The sequence below is a fragment of the Xiphias gladius genome, chromosome 7, assembly GCF_016859285.1.
Source record: "Xiphias gladius isolate SHS-SW01 ecotype Sanya breed wild chromosome 7, ASM1685928v1, whole genome shotgun sequence".
Classification (NCBI taxonomy): domain Eukaryota; kingdom Metazoa; phylum Chordata; class Actinopteri; order Istiophoriformes; family Xiphiidae; genus Xiphias; species Xiphias gladius.
In genome coordinates, this window is record NC_053406.1 from 18,626,783 (window position 1) to 18,642,774 (window position 15,992).

Below are 15,992 nucleotides of genomic sequence, written 5' to 3' on the forward strand. Positions count from 1 at the left end.
AGCTGCACAGGTGCAGGGACTGCTTTTAAGACAGCAGCCTGCTGGAATGATTGGATGGTAAGTGCACTCAGAAATCATGTCCATTATGTTGTGAATTATGTATTTGAGGGGCACAGGCAAGGGGCAGACCAGGCGCAGACCCGAGGGGAGAGGTGGTCGGGAGATGCCTGTGGGTAGACTTGGGGCTGATCATAGGAGAGCTCTGAGTCCTGACTCTAAAGCATCCACCAACATCTTCCATTAACGACATGCCATTAAAGGCAACATTACGCCATTAACAAAGCATAGCCAAACCGCTTCCTACTTATCCATTAACCCATCTTAATGCAACTCAGTGCCTAACGTTTTGGCAATGACTTCATATTTCTCTTTCCAGAGGAGCTGACATTACCTCAGTCAAGGCTCTGGGTTATGAATGAACAAGACAGATTTTTTTAAATTCCCTGTCAGTGGCAGACACAATTGCAAGCTAATGGATCTACACAGCTCCGCTGTGTCACTTTAACCGTGCTTCTCAGGTAAGAATGGAAAAAACTCCATCACTGTAAAGGTATAAAAGCCTGCCCGCCCTCCCTGACTTCAAAGTCATTTCCTAAAAATAGACACAGCCCGTGAGCAAATCCATCTTTAATGTTGAAAATGGGATTATTAAATAATTTCTAGTTAATAAAATGGGAAAAAAGGGCACTGCCAACTTGATTCCCTCTGCTGCACAGATAAAGTTCATTTTAATTGGGGTTGAGACATGTGCAAATCATCATACAACATCATTCTGAGTTACATCTCTCTCAAACAAAGGCCACCTGTAGGCCGTGACAGGTCAATCAGGGGCTTAAAACCTATTCAAAAATCTAAAAAAAAAGAGAAATGGAAAAAATTTGTCCAAAGACAAGTGACCTTCAATCTTAACAGATAAAGTATACATATACTGTATCTTTATTTTAATAAACATATAAACTATAAAAAAAATGTACTCTGCAACCTCATCTATACAGGTGAACTGTCATTCCATGCTCTAACTCGGTATTTTCACTTCTGTGCCCAAAATCAGTAAAGATAGGATTCCTATTAAATTTGCTTATGAGTGTATTGTCAATGTTGCTTTTGTGTAGACGATAACAAGGCTGAGACCTATTAAATCTCAATTCAGTTCATTCAGACATGTGATTAGAAACCACTCATTCGTTCTTAATTATTTTAGAGTAATTTGAATGTGATAACTTTCTGATATGCCAAGGAGCCTTCAAACTTAATAAACTGGAGGATCCTACAAGCATTATTGAATTTTGTCCTGCTCACTCATGCCCAATGATGAGCTTGCATCCACACGTAACAACTCTGCTTCTAATCACAGAGGCATTGAATTTAAGGCTGAAACACTTCTAAGAGTCATTTTTGGGGGGGGGGGCTGAAGCTGAGCTGAATCTTAAATCCAAGGATTTCTATCTCTGTTTGGTCTTTGCCAATTGTTTCAGGGGCACGGATAAAGGAAACCATTTTTACAAGAGAATAACACACATGATAAAGAACGTTACATGAAGAATCCCACATTTACGCCGTGGGTGTGTGGTAGATACGAACATGAGAGGCAACACATGTCCTGAAAACACCATCTGCGGGTCTGATTCATGTTCATAGTCTATATTCTTGGGATTTCAGCATATCCAAGTAGATTCACAACATTTCAGCTGCATGCATTCGAGTTTAGCAGAGCCCCGATAAACAGGTGCATCTGATCAAATAGTTGATACGATTCCCTGGTGTTATTTCTCGGGGTTTAAGACTATGAGGCATAAATAAATGCACACAGCTACTCAGAGGGTAGGACTTGTAGTTCTGAACTATTTTTTTTCAGCCAAAGTAATTAAAATTACAGACCCTTTTCCTCCAGCCATCACAGGGGAGATTAATTAACCCAATTAAGGCTTAAAATGCAGTCAAACTGATAATAAAAATCAATGTTTACAGACTAATAAAATAAATGTAAGGGTTAAAGAGGTGCAGCAGATGGTATGATGCTCCAGATGGAGCCTCCAACAGCGAGCAATGCTTCTCGTTAATGAATATAGTGCCCTTTGATTTACTGAAGAGTTTGAAGCGATATCAATAAATGCAAGAAATGAATCCTCAGGTTCTTAAAACGTTTTCATTTTTTCTCCCTGTTCAGCCAGATATGTTAATAGGCAGCTTTAAAAATATTCCGGATACATTCAGAACAACCTTCTTGACATCAAAGTGCTCCTCATTTCACCAGGTCTCTTCAAGAGGCATCACATCAGACAGGAGTTCTCAGTTTTTTGCATGCAAGCCATAAACCTAACAGCGTCGCTTGCCTGAAGCAACCCAGCCAACTACAGCAGGACTAACCTCTAGGATAAGGGTCTGCTCTCTGGATTATAGATTGAACATCCTTTGTAATCAATTTTATTATTAGCCTAAAGGGTCCTGAGCACTAATGTCATACACCAAAAGAAAGAGGAGGAGAGACACACTGGCACTGGAACGAGTAGTCGATCAGCTGATGAATCGATCGACAGAAAATAAAGTCAGTAATTTTAACAACTGATTCACTTTGTCAGTTATCGACCAAAAATGTCAAACATAATGGTGTTTGCAAATTCTAAAGTGTACGCATTTGCTGCTTTTCACTGTTTTATACAACTGTAAGTTGAAGACATTTGGCATCTGATTAATCAAAGGATTCTTTTTCGTTAAAGTTTTTGTTCGAATCATCAGTTGGTCACTGAAATGTCAGAAAGTACTGAAACTATGCCCAACATAATTTCTTGTAGCCCAGGTGATGTAGGTGATTTCTTCAAATGTCTTTTTTTAGCTGCCCAGCAGTCCCAAAGATGTGATACTAGACAGAAAAGCAGCAGATCCTCATGAGAAGCTTGAACTAGAGACTGGTGGCATGAAAAAATGACTGAAATCAGGTATCGATTATCAAAGCTGTCAGTGATAAATTTTCTGTCATCGATTAATCAGCTAATCGTTTCAGTTTTTTGATCTCTCAACCAATTAGTGAGATCATTTATCGAGGTTGTAGAAATGAAATGTAAACACTCTTGCTACTTTTCTCTGTTTAATAGCATAAATATCTTTGGGGTAATGAACTGTTGGTCAGATAAAACAAGCAATTTGCACATATCACTGCCCATCACATGTTCCCCAGAGCATGTGATGGGAAACGTGTGATTTCCCCTTTAGTTTCTGACAGAAATCTGACAGTAATGAAATGAATTGTTAGTTGCAGCCCTAGCAAGATGCATGACAAACCCTCATGCTCAGCATATTATATATGCGAACAGACAGACCCCTACAGGAGGCTCAAGATGTAAACATCCAGCGCACCAACAGACTAAAAGCAACCTGCTATTATTATTTTTCATTTTTAGAATATTAGCCCTGCTGGAAGCCACAGGTTCCACCATTTACTCAACTGCAGCCAGCCTTTGGTTCAAGTTCCTGTCTGTCTCGCTGCACCACAAGAGCTCTCTCTCTTGTAAAAGCGACCCCACCCTGTCCCTGCCCCCACCCCAAACTGTCTAAAAAGGAAATCCTTCGAACATTTGTAGCCCATTGGTCCTAGGGGGGCAGTTGTGTTTACTATTATACCATCTGTATGACCATATTACAGTTGCAGGTGGTGCCTGAGGACACCAATCAAACCTGCTGCCACAACACACCCCTGTTCAGGATAAATGGCTCCTTGTCTACGAAGACAGAGCTGGCGACCAACCCACACACAGCTAACCCAAACCAGAGCAGTGGATAAAGAGGGAGATGAATCAGCCCAGGGCGCATCACGTGGGTAAACAAGAAAGCATCCACTTATCGATCTTAAAGTGCTTCATTAGACGCTGCATGAGGCATGATTAATGGAAATATGTGCAATAGTTTTATTATTGTCTGACTTTAATGCACAGCCCCTTCCTTCCTGTATTAATAATGTATGGCTTATTAGGCTGTAAACAACAGAAAATATTAACAGGTAGATATTTTCATTTGTTCAGCAGATGGCCTGTGTAGCTTTCATCTCTGGTAATTGGCGTGGCAAGGCTGATACTTTCGCATTAGTCGAGCAAAGAGTCATGTATGGTGTTGTGCACTCATAATGACATACCTCACCTTCTAACCCTTTGCTGTGAAACAGAGCAGGCAATGCTACCCATTCCAATAAGCCAAACAGCCTGGCTGGTATTAAGAGGGCATGACGGTTTCAAATTGTGTCCTGCTTCAGCTTCTGGCTCTGGGGGGGGTCCTAAAGCCCCGGCTGGCTAAACAGAGCAGAGAGCTGTGGGAGGAATACATGGAATGCAGATAATGCATACAAAGGATTATGTACCTGCTTGCACATCAGATCTGTGTGGTTTCATGTTTAATACCCATGGACCAATGTCTGCTTTGATGGAGTGCTGTGAAAGGTTGGAGATTAACGTGTGCTGTCACACCACTGAGTCTTCCTACAACTTCAGGACTTTCAGACTTACGTGGCAGGATAACTGCTAACGCGATTTGGCTGAAAGCTTTCACTCATGTGAACTCCAATGGCGCCAAGGTGGTTTTGGTGTATGATGAATTTGTGTATTCATATATAAAGGGGAAAGTGTTGGCATACGTGAACTAAATTCAGTTGAATCCAAAAGATGACTTATCTTTTGTCAAAGCAAGGTCACTGATAGTGTTATACCCCATATGTGTCTCCTCTCTCAAAAACAACAAATAAAACTGTCACAACAAACCCAGTCTTACTCTTTTGTCAGTGTCTTTTGTTTCTGTAAGATGAGATAACGACTCTCAGTTTATGTAATTCAGCATATGTCACTGTCATCTTGGGTGCATGGGTCCTTTAAGGCATAATAATTTCATTAGTAGTAGCTATTCCATTTCCCTCTTCCATCATGACATGAGGAGAAGCCATTTATCAAGGTAAGTGCTTTTAACCATCCACCCCTGCGTAGCACATCTTTCACTGCCCCCCCCCTCCGCTTCTTGTCCTGTGCGGTACATCCAGAACAACAGCAGAAGAAGCCCCCGCTTTACACAAAACCTGTCAATAAAGAAAAAGTGCCAGCACCTTTTTTACTACTGAAAGATATCTACAAAATATCAAAATATCTACATTTGTGGCCTAAAGACTTCAGGAGTAAAATTCTCCACGGGAATTTTTTTGCACAGACTTTCCCCCTTCAAGCAAACTGAGTCAACACGCTGTTCAGAAAGTCAGTCGTCTGGAGCAATGAGCTGCTACTACTGCAGGGTCAGACAAAAAAAAAACCAAACAAAAATAAAAAACAGGTGCTTTAGGGCAACAGCTATATATTGTAACAGAACAAAAACACCCCTGATAATTCCAAATAGCCTTGCAGTGATTAACAAAAAAACTAAAATAGCTAAAAGCTGAATCTTAGTGTTGGAAATTGTAGGCGCCAATATGCAATGTGAATGTATTTTCAGCCATGCTAGCAGTGTGGCTATACAGATGGCGAGGGCGGTTGGTGCACCACTTTGGTCCAGAGTGAAATAGTCGAAAGTCGATTAATCAATTAGCTAAGCAACAGAAAATGAATCGCTAACTTTTCTGATCATCAATTAATCATAATTTTTCAGGAAACAAGACTAGGTCAAAACCTAGCATGTGGCTGGACCACCCTTTATCCGTTTGCTTCTCTCCTATTGTCTGTTCTAACATATACAGTAATTTAATATACATAAGTTAATGACAAGGCTGTGCTGTGATTTGGGCTATATTAACTTGTGAAATGATCACTCAGAGAGAAAATAAGAAGCTCATTCACGTCTGTGTCGGCTGCTGTGCGTTCAGTTGGATGAAAGCAGAGAGAAGTGTGCCTGCAGAACCCCAGGAAACCCCAACCTCGTGTTCACAGGGCAATACTGGCAACTCTCCCCTACGGAAAATAGCTAAGGTTTGCCCAAAAAGTCGCTAGATTTTTCGCCATGTGCTTGTTGCCAGCCAACAATGCCAAACATTTGATGGTTCCAGCCACTCCAATGTATAGTTGCGCTCACTGTCTTACAAAGTAGTAAACTGATATATCTTTGGCTTCTGAACTGTTGTTTGAACCAGAAAAGCTATGAAGACATGACACTTATGTCGTTTATTTGACTATTTTCTCGTCAACCCATTGCTTAATCGAGGAAATAAACTTCAAATTAATCGATAATGAAAGCAATTATTGGTTGCAGCCCTAGTACGGACATTCATGTTCCCCTCGAGACGAACTGTATTGACTTTGGTGATACAAAAAAAATCAAATCAAATTTCCATATAGAGCTATCATCAGGCCGAAACTTTGTTTGTTCAGTATTTCAATTTATGACCAAATACCAGCGAAATTGTAATCAGATTCAACTGTACTTTATTCTGTAATGAAGAGCTATCTAACAAATGTTAGCATGCTACAATAATATGGTGACATTGAGATGGTTAACATGGTAAACATTATACCTGTTAAACATTAGCATGTTAGAATTGTCACCGTGAGCATGTTAGCATGCTCACATTAGCATTTAGTGGAAGGCACTACTGTGCCTTTAAGTACAGACTCATGGAGTAAACTGTTAGTCTTGTTATATAGTTCATTAAAACTTCTCAACAAAATGTCAAAAAAGATGTTGCTACACTCAGAGAAAAGGGGGAAAAAAACTACATCTAATAAACTAATTTTCCCACTGCCTCCACTGTCTTCAGTTTCTAAAATGAAAAATAAATATCTTTGCAGATGTGCTGACCGGAAATGTGAAAATGCTTTAAACACAAAACATCACTGAGGACAGTAAGAAAAAATATTAATTCAAGCATGATATCTGTAGAAATGCTGCCCTGAGCAGGAAGGTAACAAAGTTGTCCAATAATTAGAAACCCACTGGGACATATTATTGACTGAACAAACATTCTCGTAATGACAAACTGTGGCTGTGATATTGTTTGTTTGGTGCATCTGTTAGTGTTGGCTCTGTTTATAGATGAGCATGCCGTTGCAAGCCCTCCACAATGAGACAGGTAACCCTGAGTTTTCCTCAGAAAAAAGAGTCGCGTTACCCTAAATGCCCTTCCTTACACTCACCTACAAAAATTACCAGTGTCTCCCCTACCATTGCCTTGGGGGGGGGGGCGCCATCAGGCGGGGAAGCTAGTCCTGGCGATAGCACTAGCAGCTTTCCTGCTGTTACAGCTGCATCCCCCCGACAAGCATAGGAGGACAGGCCTTGACCCATCTCGGCTGTCAGAGAGGAAATATTCCTCCTGACTTCACATGACCAATACTGGTTCGATTAGTACCCTTAATTCAACTCCACAAAATCTTGCAGAAGAGAGCCCACCCCCCCAAAAAAAGCAGTCAACCTAGGGGAAACACTGATCACTGTTCATTTTTCACTGTCAAAGTCTTTGCTGCGTGACCCTGCCCATTCAAATGAAATCACTATCATTATATGAGGAAATTATGTGTCATCTCCTCTGTGTCTCCTACTTGTGTATGGGGGAAATGAATGGTAGCATAATGGGTTATGGCATCTTTATTCATCTCAAAATTAAACACTGCAAAGTTCACTCACTCTACAGACTAGCCAGGCATTATATTAATTCAAGTTTTATGTGACAAGGGCCTCAGGTAGACAGGCTGCTTGTGAGTTTACTATTAAACATTCCTGCTTTTTTCTTTTTGCGACCACCCAGAGTAAAATCAGTAGTCATGCACGTTGTTTTTTTTGTTCTACAAGGATAAGTCGGAACAAAAGTGGGCATTTAAGTTGCACCAGTGGGATGTGTAATGCTTAGAAATTCTCCCCAGGAACACAAGGCTACTTGACCTCTGAAGACGTCCCATTAGAAAATTAAGTATTGCACCCAATTACGGGACAAGCATCTCTTCACCTTCCTCGTAAGGTCTGGCAGGGGAACAGCTGAATACTTAACAGCAAAGAGAGCATCTTATCGTGAAACATCTAACACAGCCACAAGTCATGCATCAGCCCAAGCACCGCTAGTGGGTAATTGCCATGCAAAACGCCACCCCTTGTCTTCTTTGAATAAAAAGTGTGGTTGAGTCTGAGGAAACAGTGCTGCTACTGCTGAAGCATTTATCTTACAATAAGACAGTTTTGAGTAACATAATGTAATCTGTCGCGAGGATAACATTTCCTTTCATTAATCAAGTTTTTCCAAGAAGCTGCACATTAGGAAGTGCATGCCCTGAGGCCAGGATGGAAACTGTCAATGGAATTGAACTGTCCGTCTTTATGTTGGTTCGATCAAGTTTTTGCATTTATACTACCAACAACCTCATATCCAATATGTAGCTAACTATTTCAAATGTTTACTTTTACTCATTTATTTCATGTGTTTATCTATTACTTTTAGTTCATATTTCAGCTGTTTATTTATCACTTTAAAGGTAAATATTTAAACAGTTTAGTCTCTCCTGGCTAACTACATAAACCACTCATCCATTACTTTTATTATTGTAACACATGACAATGGAGTGATAAAACTGACTCAGGTTGGTGGGAGGTGTGCACTGTGCCATTAGTCTGTAGTTGTAGCTGGTAGCTTGCTGGTTATTATAAATATATGTATAAATATAATAAATTTACTCAGAGCAGCATCACACCAATTTGTAATCCTATTTGGATGGTTATTTTCCCCCTAAACACAAATATGTTAATATATATTTTGAATTAAATTGTAATTTCTGCCTTTTTCATTTTTGTTGGACTACTCCACAGTCTCTCCGCGTACTCCCTGCCCACTTTAGAAGTACCCCTGGTTGGAAATCTAATATATTAAGCAGCTTGAAATCCAGTAAAGGACACTAAAAGATAACTACAAGGGTGAGAGAAGCACTTTGAAAACCTATCACGATTTGAAATTTAAAGACTGCATCTATAATCATTTTTCCAGGAGTATGTTTTAGACCTCTATTAGAGTTCAAGGGTAGTCCCAAGTGTATTGATCCATTGATGACCCAGGGAGACAGGCCAACCATTTAATCTTCTATCTTGTTTCTTACTTAGGCACTAACTGAATGACAGGCTTTTAATTCCAATCAGACATATACTCTTGCCATCCCCTGTGAAAGAGAGCCTCCCTGAATGAGAACTCCTGTCTCCCGCAAGTTCAACCGAAGCAGCATGTAATCAAAGATAGCTTCAGGCACCGTGGACTGCTGCTGCAGTCCATGATTGAAGGATGGTGGACATCAGCACAACACAAAGAAACAGCTTTTAAAATGGCAAGAATGTGAATACTGAGGTCAAATTGAGACACAAGACCATTCTGTTGAGTCGCAAAGGCGGGATGTAACAGGGAGCAGTGCGATGTTTCATGAATGAAAAACTGCTAAACAGCAGCTGAGAGAATAGAGCAACTTCTCAGTTTTGCAAAAGAGCTTTGGAACCAACAGAGGCCGATTCAGAAATGGGAATGGGAAGACAAAAACTCCATATCATGTTATTAGATGGCCGGGGGCTGGAAATGAATGTTTCACCTTTTGCACAAAAGCTGTGTCAACCCAACTGACTTCTGAAGCTCAGATAAAGTCAAAACAAAAGGTTTAATACAATAGCAAACTCCTGTCTTGAAACCTGACTCTCATAAATAGGCAGAAATAATGACTTTATGGGAGTGCAGGCATAAATATCAGGGGTTCACCACTGACCCTCTTCATGGGTCAGTAGGAGCCCCCTGATACGGGACCCCCCCGCATGGGAGCTGGTGCTCCCATGTGGTGACACTCTGCTGTCAGCGGTGGGAACTGTGTTACCGTGCTTTGTCCTTGTTTTATCTATAAGATAAATTTTAATGAGAAAAAGAAGTTCATTAAATGCAATTTACAAAAACAAAGGCCACATAAGCATCCCTGGATTTCCATACACATGTGCCCCTTTATGGTATCCCTTAAATATTCTCTGGGGTTGAATGATTACCATCACAGTTAATGGAGGCCTCTCAAAGAATTCATTAAAACAGAGCAATGACTCTAATGGAGAATTCGAACAAAGATCCAGGCCTTGTTAAAAATGGGTGTGGCCACAGGCTTTTCATATGGAGGAGAGATGCCCTCCCCAGCACCACCACCACCATCACCCCACCCCCACCACCCAAGTCAGGTTGCACATGTGAGGTGCAGGGAAAGGCAGCAGCTACTCTGTGCCCTCTCCAAGGGGTGTGTGTTGTTCCATATTAATGACAAAGAGAGGAGCGGGAGCAAGAAGTCGCTATCATACACTCATTTGTTTAAAAAGAGCCAGCCTCACAATACAGTCGGCTGGAGTCCACAGGAATCCAGTGAAAGCTGGGGGCTGCGTCAATGACAAAAGACAGAAACAACCTCACTTTTTGTCCCTGAAACAAGGGGCTGCCCAATTTCAGAGTGCAGTTGGTCTTTCACCAAAACCTTCATGCATTTCAATGGGGGTATTCCTGCATAAAGAAAGAAGCAGTACTGCATAGCACAGTCATCTCCCTCCTGTTGTTAAGCCTTTCTTTATAGCTGAAACAATAGCACTCTGGTCCCTCCCCTTGGATAACACATAAACCATTATTTTGCACAGTAGAGTGAGAAACCTGTGTGCAAAATGAGGAAAGTGAGAAAATGGCAGAGAGAAAACGAAGATGGCAGGTCTGTTTGGTAGATCATTATAGAGTTCCCTCTCTCTTTTAAATGATATCACCGCAGCCTAACATGTAAACTGTAAAATGACATGTATAGAAAGTCAATAAAGTGCTAAATTCAAATGGCATTTCTCAGAGACAATTTTAACTGAGATTCTAAAAATTGAATACACCCCCCCCCCCCCCCCCGACTTCAAAAGTGGGACAAGCCAGTCACCAAAGTGTAATTAAGATTCACTTGCTGCTGTTTTACTGATAATTCTGTGTGTAAAACTGTCAGAGGCGAACAAAAGACCCTTTTCTCATTGAGTCATTGCCTGAGAGTGAATACTTTTGCCACACAAGTCCTTTCATTTTCTCAAGGCAAAGCTGCTCATACATGTCTCCGCTCAATGAGTCCAGCAGAGAGTGTAATGCTGTCTCCGACATGTAGGAAACTCAGCGTGTTCATGTGGTAGCTCATATTTCTTCAATGCTGTCTCACTACATCTGATCTAAAGGTGATGTTTGGTTTAGTGATTAGACTGTGGGAGATATCAAAAAATATATATATAACACTCAAACTCTTTTAGAGCTTTTCTCAAAGAACTACCACCTCTGAAAGTTAGAATCAAGTGAATAAGTTAAAGTTATCCTTTAGCTCAATGTGAGTGATGGGAACAAACTGCTTTTCTTTCAACAACTGCACACACAAAGCGGAATCATAAAGAGGCACTCGCCCCCTTCACGGCCCTAAAAACCAACACTCCTCCACCTGTTCAGTGTCCTGCTGGGGGTGGAGAGAAGCAGAAGCTAGAGTGTGTGTGTGTGTGTGTGTGTGTGTGTGTGTGTGTGTGTGTGTGTGTGTGTGTGTGTGTGTGTGTGTGTGTGTGTGCGCATCACTCCAACCCACCGTGTGATGGGTGTAGAGCAGACAAAGACCAAGAGAAATCTGTAATGCAGGGCTACATTGAACTGTGTTACATCAGAAGTACAGTTTCAAGCAACTGAGCCGCTGTGCTGTTATTGGCACAGCCTCGGTCTACTGATTAAACTACATTTAATTTTAGGTTTACCGTATGTGAGGCAACATACGGTAAAGATGCATATATTTGAACCATAATTTCTCTGCATTGGCTTGATTTCTCAGAAAGTGTGAAGATTTTTCTCCGCTCACAGAAGTAAAGCAGGTCAATATTCGCCTCTAATCTGAGATTTCCCAATTTTAGATTTGCACTAAAGCCTGCTCTTTGCTTTTTTTTCCTTTTTTTTTTTTTTTTTGCTGCATCAAAGATTATGTAACAGCCACATTTTAATTTCATCATAACTTCAGTTTATTTTTGGTTTTGGATCAAACTTTTATCTACTTGTAATTTAAAGCTAGAGTTACCATGTCACTAGTTAGTTAAGCCTGTTCCCCACATCCAGGCTGTAAAGCGCTGCTGCTGCTGCCGGTTGGTATTCTGCACTCCCTGATGGGAAGTGACACTGGGCTCCCCACCCTAATTCTGCTTTAATTTACAGTACGACCTTGCCTGTCTCGCCGGCCCTCTCTTGTCCGAGGAGCCCATGACAGTGTCCCTCTTTTTTCTCTCCACCGGCAGTACCTCTGCCTTCTGCTCACATTTCCACTCATTTCTTAGTCTGATCGAGGCCTGAGGAGCACGTAATGCACACAAACGAGCGCACGCAAACCTAATTTTCCTTACTGAACATCTGTTCCTTTCTGACGTCTCTCTCGTTTTGTGATTCTTGGGCGAGTTAATGGCAACTCTCTCACTTTCTACTCAATAGTAGGGTCGTTTTTCAATAGAAAGCACAGGCATACTAACTTTGCAAAACCACACACAGGACTGAGAGTCCTAAAGAGCCTTTTGAGAGACATTATGAGCTGCCAAATTTGGGTTAAGCATCCAGCAGGATAATGACTTGTATAGGTATCACATTTGAGGCAGTTTTAAACATTTCAGCTTAAATAAGTGAGATGAACTATGGATTAATAGCAGGTTTGTTCCATTTGTGAGTTCAAGACCTTGTCAGTCAGATTACATGCTTTGCTCCTGAATTAAACTCTTTAAATTCTGTAGATTGTCCTATTTCCTCTTGTTTTTATTGAGTTACTCATAAATTGGTTGTGTTCTGTAGCTCTCCAGCTGGGCATCTGCTAAATTTGATCAGAACATAAATAAAGTACTTTAAGGGAGGAACTATTAAAGCGATAGCACAAAGTGAAGTACGGATGCAGCATTTCTATTCAAAGCCATGATTCAGATGAGTTGCCATATTTCTCATGAATGCATCTGAATTTTGCATGAAGGGATACAATACTTTGCAAGTCACAAAGAAATCTATTTTCAAAGAAGAAACAACCACAAGCAGTCTTCAAACATCAAGAGGAAGCCAGCTTTAAGCAAGACGAGACGTGCACAAGCACACAAATACACAGTTGTAGAAAATCTAACATGTAGCCAAAACATGTAATTAAAGCCGTTTTTTCTTTTTCCTGTGCATTAACGACACAACATTCACGAGAGACAAGTCTGGACACAACCTAGTTAAAGATGACAGAAAGGAGAGTGAATCTATCTCAGGTGGAATTGGGTGACCCCCGCAAGAAATTAGTCCATTAGCAAAAAGGAGAACCCCACTTGCTTGACAAGTAATACCAGCTGTGACACCGAGCACTGTCTGTCTGTTCAGGAGGAGGAGGGTGAGGGTGCGGGTGGTGGTGGTGGTGGTGGTGGGGGAAGGGTGGAGACGAGGGAGTGAACAAAAAAACAGATGCATCTTTCTAGACTGTTTGTTCTAAGACTAATTCGGGGCTCTGTTTTTCTGTTCTATCTGGCTGCGGCCGTGGCTCGGCCTTTAACGCAGAAGCCCCTGGAGCTGCTGTTTTTTCATCTGTTCAAATATAATAAACATAGGCCTCTTTTTTTATTACGAGTATCGATGCAGTTTTTATTGCAAATCCAAAAGTCAATAAACTCCTTCAGTCAGATTTCGCCCATTCTGAGCAAACTGGCAAAGAATGAAGAACATTTCTGTTTTCTTGTAACTCCAGAGGAACCTTACAAGGTCCACTTTTTGCACTTTTTTCTGACCATCTGTTGTAAGCAAACACAAACACGTTTCGACCATCACCTAAGGCATCATGTCTGCTAAACACACAGCAGTGTGGACAGCCATAAAGTCTAACCTCATTACCCACTCAGTGCACTCTCCTCCGGTCTCAAGCACACGGCACTGCAGCGGCACAGTGGCGTAAAAACACCTCAAAAGAGCCATTCGTTTCCTCTCAAATAAACCACCTGGGCCTGACTGATAGGTGCTGGGTGATATTAATTTGCAACAACGGGCGCCACCGTAGTGTGACAGGGTGGAAGGGAATGCAGTGAGATCAACTCAGAGCTCCCGTGCAGCTTTGCTTAATGGCCTGGCTGAGTGATGTGAACACATGGTGCTGCTACCTGTTGGCCTGACGGAGCAGACAACACGGAAGCCTGCAGAAGGGCAGTAACGTCTACTGCACATTAAAAACCAGAGCAAAAAAAAAAAAAAAAATAAGACTAAGAGGTGTTTTTTAAAAAGCATCCTTTGTCCTTGTTTCATCTTTTTTTCAGACGGCCACCGTGAGCAACATAATCTATTTTTCAAAGCGTAGTACAAAATCACCACTTAATGCCAAGTTGCGGCATTCACCTCACAGCCGAGGAACCACGTTTCTCTGCTAAAATTTGGAAGCCCTCACTTGTCCAAACCATTTCAACTGCCCGCATCCAAAATGAGTCCTGTCCAACGTGTAATTACTAGAGGGAGCCTGTCAGGAGTGCTCTCCCCCGCCCAACAGGCAGCCCGTAATTACAATAAATCAGACAGGATGTGCATGCGGCATCAGTCTGCTCAACGGTCCGCCTTACCAGGGCAGAAAACACATAAGAAATGAGGAGCATCATTATGACATCATGGCATGAGCGCTGGGTGATGATGGCTACCTCACTGCCTCTCCCATCATGTGGGGGGATAAAACAAAAAAAACAAAAAAAAAAAAGGGGGGGGGGTGCACAATGGGCAATACTTCAGGGCACATAAGCAGTTTATACACAGAAAAGTCACTTTTTTACAGATAGCAGCAGAAATTTATGACAGCAGATAAAATGATTAACCTTTTATTGAGGAGAGTGGAGTTAAAAGAAACTACTGGGTCTGTTTAGAGGGAATTTTTTTTTTTTTTTTTTTTATGAATTAAAGATAGATTTAGATTTTTTTCATGATTTAACACAAGGAGAAACGTGACCACTGCGTTATACGTGGTTTATAAGGTGCACGATTTTGTCATTTTAAAAAGAGAGGGACATTTTAAAGAATGATTTAGGCCTGCATGAAAGCCATATCTAACATTACCACACAAAAGGAGCATGCCTGACTAAATTCTCCGATGAACTACGACCAACACAAACTGTATTACAGCTCACGAACTTCTCACTGGAAACCCACCGCTGTCCCTGCTCCACTTCTCCTCTCCACCCCCCAAGAAATGCGGTCGATGAGCCGGGCTCAAGTTTTTTGGTGGCACCTGCGGTGCTACAGCCGGGACTTTCCCCGCGTACCTGCGGCTCACGCGCACTCGGCGCGACCCACCGCCACTGGCCGGTTAACGAGACAATAGCTTACCTCGGCTCGGGAGGAGCGCGGCGATGAGGAGGGCGCACACGCAGCTGGCGGACAACAAGTGCATCCTTGCCGGTCTGTCAGATCCTCTGTCGGTTCTGGTTGTTTCAGAGGTTCGTTAAAGCCCACCTGGCTGAGTTTCTTTTTTTTTTTTTGTCTTTTCTTATCAGAGGTGGATTAAATGTAAACGGTCCTCGCGAACCCGGAAAGGTACTTCAGGTCAGTTTTGGCTCTTCTCCCAACGTGGCAACGTGCTCGGCAACTCGCGCTCACGTCAGTTCTGGTGGAACAGGTAATTGCGAGGGGCACAGCCGAGCTCGAGGGCGGGCGATACTGTCTGCAGCTCCGCCCCTGATACCCTGATACCCCCCCCCCCCCCCCCCCACACACACCCCGCCCATTTTCTTAAGACCCCCCCCCCCTATCCCTCACCCCCGTTACTCTCATCTCCCAACTCCCCCTGTTCTCTTCTTCCCCCCTTACTCACACACACACACACACACACACATACGGAGGTAAACCTGCAATAACGCTGCACCTCGTTCAGGAGAGCCTTCCCAGACATAAACAGAGCTGAAGTAAAAGCACGTATTAGCAAGTCTTGGCAGTAAAGTGTACTCAAGTATTAATCTGACAAAGATTCCTCAGTTGGTCGATTAAACGTCAGTAAACGGTGAAGACTGCCAATCGCTCCGGATTAGGTATT

The 15,992-nt window shown here is 42.1% G+C and overlaps 1 protein-coding gene across 2 annotated transcripts in view; it reads right to left on the minus strand.

Annotated features, from left to right (window-relative positions):
- The window catches only part of LOC120791620 (CD166 antigen homolog), a 38,055-nt gene extending 22,466 nt beyond the window's left edge, over positions 1-15,589 (minus strand). For both annotated transcript variants that reach the window (XM_040130126.1, XM_040130125.1), the window contains exon 1: positions 15,290-15,589. In XM_040130126.1, the coding sequence (XP_039986060.1) occupies positions 15,290-15,353 (64 nt within the window). In that variant the 5' untranslated portion in view covers positions 15,354-15,589. The remainder of the gene's footprint in view (positions 1-15,289) is intronic.
- Between the last annotated feature and the right edge of the window lie 403 nt (positions 15,590-15,992).